Source organism: Penaeus monodon, chromosome 23 (genome assembly GCF_015228065.2).
Source record: "Penaeus monodon isolate SGIC_2016 chromosome 23, NSTDA_Pmon_1, whole genome shotgun sequence".
NCBI classification, from domain to species: domain Eukaryota; kingdom Metazoa; phylum Arthropoda; class Malacostraca; order Decapoda; family Penaeidae; genus Penaeus; species Penaeus monodon.
In genome coordinates this window covers 38,835,591-38,836,403 of record NC_051408.1, presented here as the reverse complement: position 1 = coordinate 38,836,403, position 813 = coordinate 38,835,591, and the positions used below count along the sequence as shown (strand labels likewise).

The 813-nt window shown below is 41.3% G+C and overlaps 1 protein-coding gene across 1 annotated transcript in view; it reads left to right on the top strand.

Moving 5' to 3' along the window:
- LOC119588243 (fibrillin-3-like) overlaps positions 1-813 on the top strand; it is a gene marked incomplete at its 5' end in the record, with an annotated part of 37,181 nt that overhangs the window by 265 nt on the left and 36,103 nt on the right. Inside the window, 2 exon segments of the mRNA XM_037936939.1 lie at positions 1-200; positions 664-786. Of these exon segments, the coding sequence (XP_037792867.1) occupies positions 43-200; positions 664-786 (281 nt within the window).

The following is an 813-nucleotide window of genomic DNA, read 5'->3' as shown; positions in this document are numbered from 1 at the left end:
GCTGATAAAAGTCACGTCACGGTAGACAAGACGGAGTACGAAATGGAGGACGTCGAGGACACGTACAGCGAGGTCCCTGAGCCCGACCGAGGACTGGAACCCGAGGAGGAGGACGAGACCCTTGACGCCTTTGAGGACCTGCCCGAGGGTTACCCGACGGACAGGTTCATGGAGAGGGGGTCCAACGCCAACTACTCAAGGTTTGGAAAAATCTCTTAATGTCCTCAACAACTGATTCCCTCTGAAGCTGATACTATTTCCTCCACACCACAAAGAGTCATAACAAGGAGAGTTTGTTCGTCTGTTTTATTCTGTCACAGAGGATTAATACAAAAACAAAAATTTGTTGCTCCATCATATATCATTGCTAAAGGAAATAAAAAAAAAAAAATGTGTTGCTCCATCATATATTATTGCTAAAGATTATTACAAAAATGATTTGTTGTTCCATTTTATGTCATCCCTAATGGTTATTACAATCAGAATTTGCTACTGCAGAGTATACTACTAATAAAGAATAATGACAATAAACTTTTGTTCCTTCACAGTCTAAGAATAATTCCAGTAAGAGTTTGCTTCTCCACATAATACTTTCACGAAGAGTCATCACAATGAAAATGTGTACGTTGTTAGGTAATCGTAACATTTCCTCCTTCTTATCAGATTTATTGAAACGGAAGATATCAAATTCGAGTTGCTGGACATGTCGTGTGTAGTCTCGGAAAGCGACTCCATGTATCTTCCACCGCCGAGGGTCCCCAACGCTCATGTCACTTCATATTACACGTAAGGCACTCTCATTCCTCTTTCTGG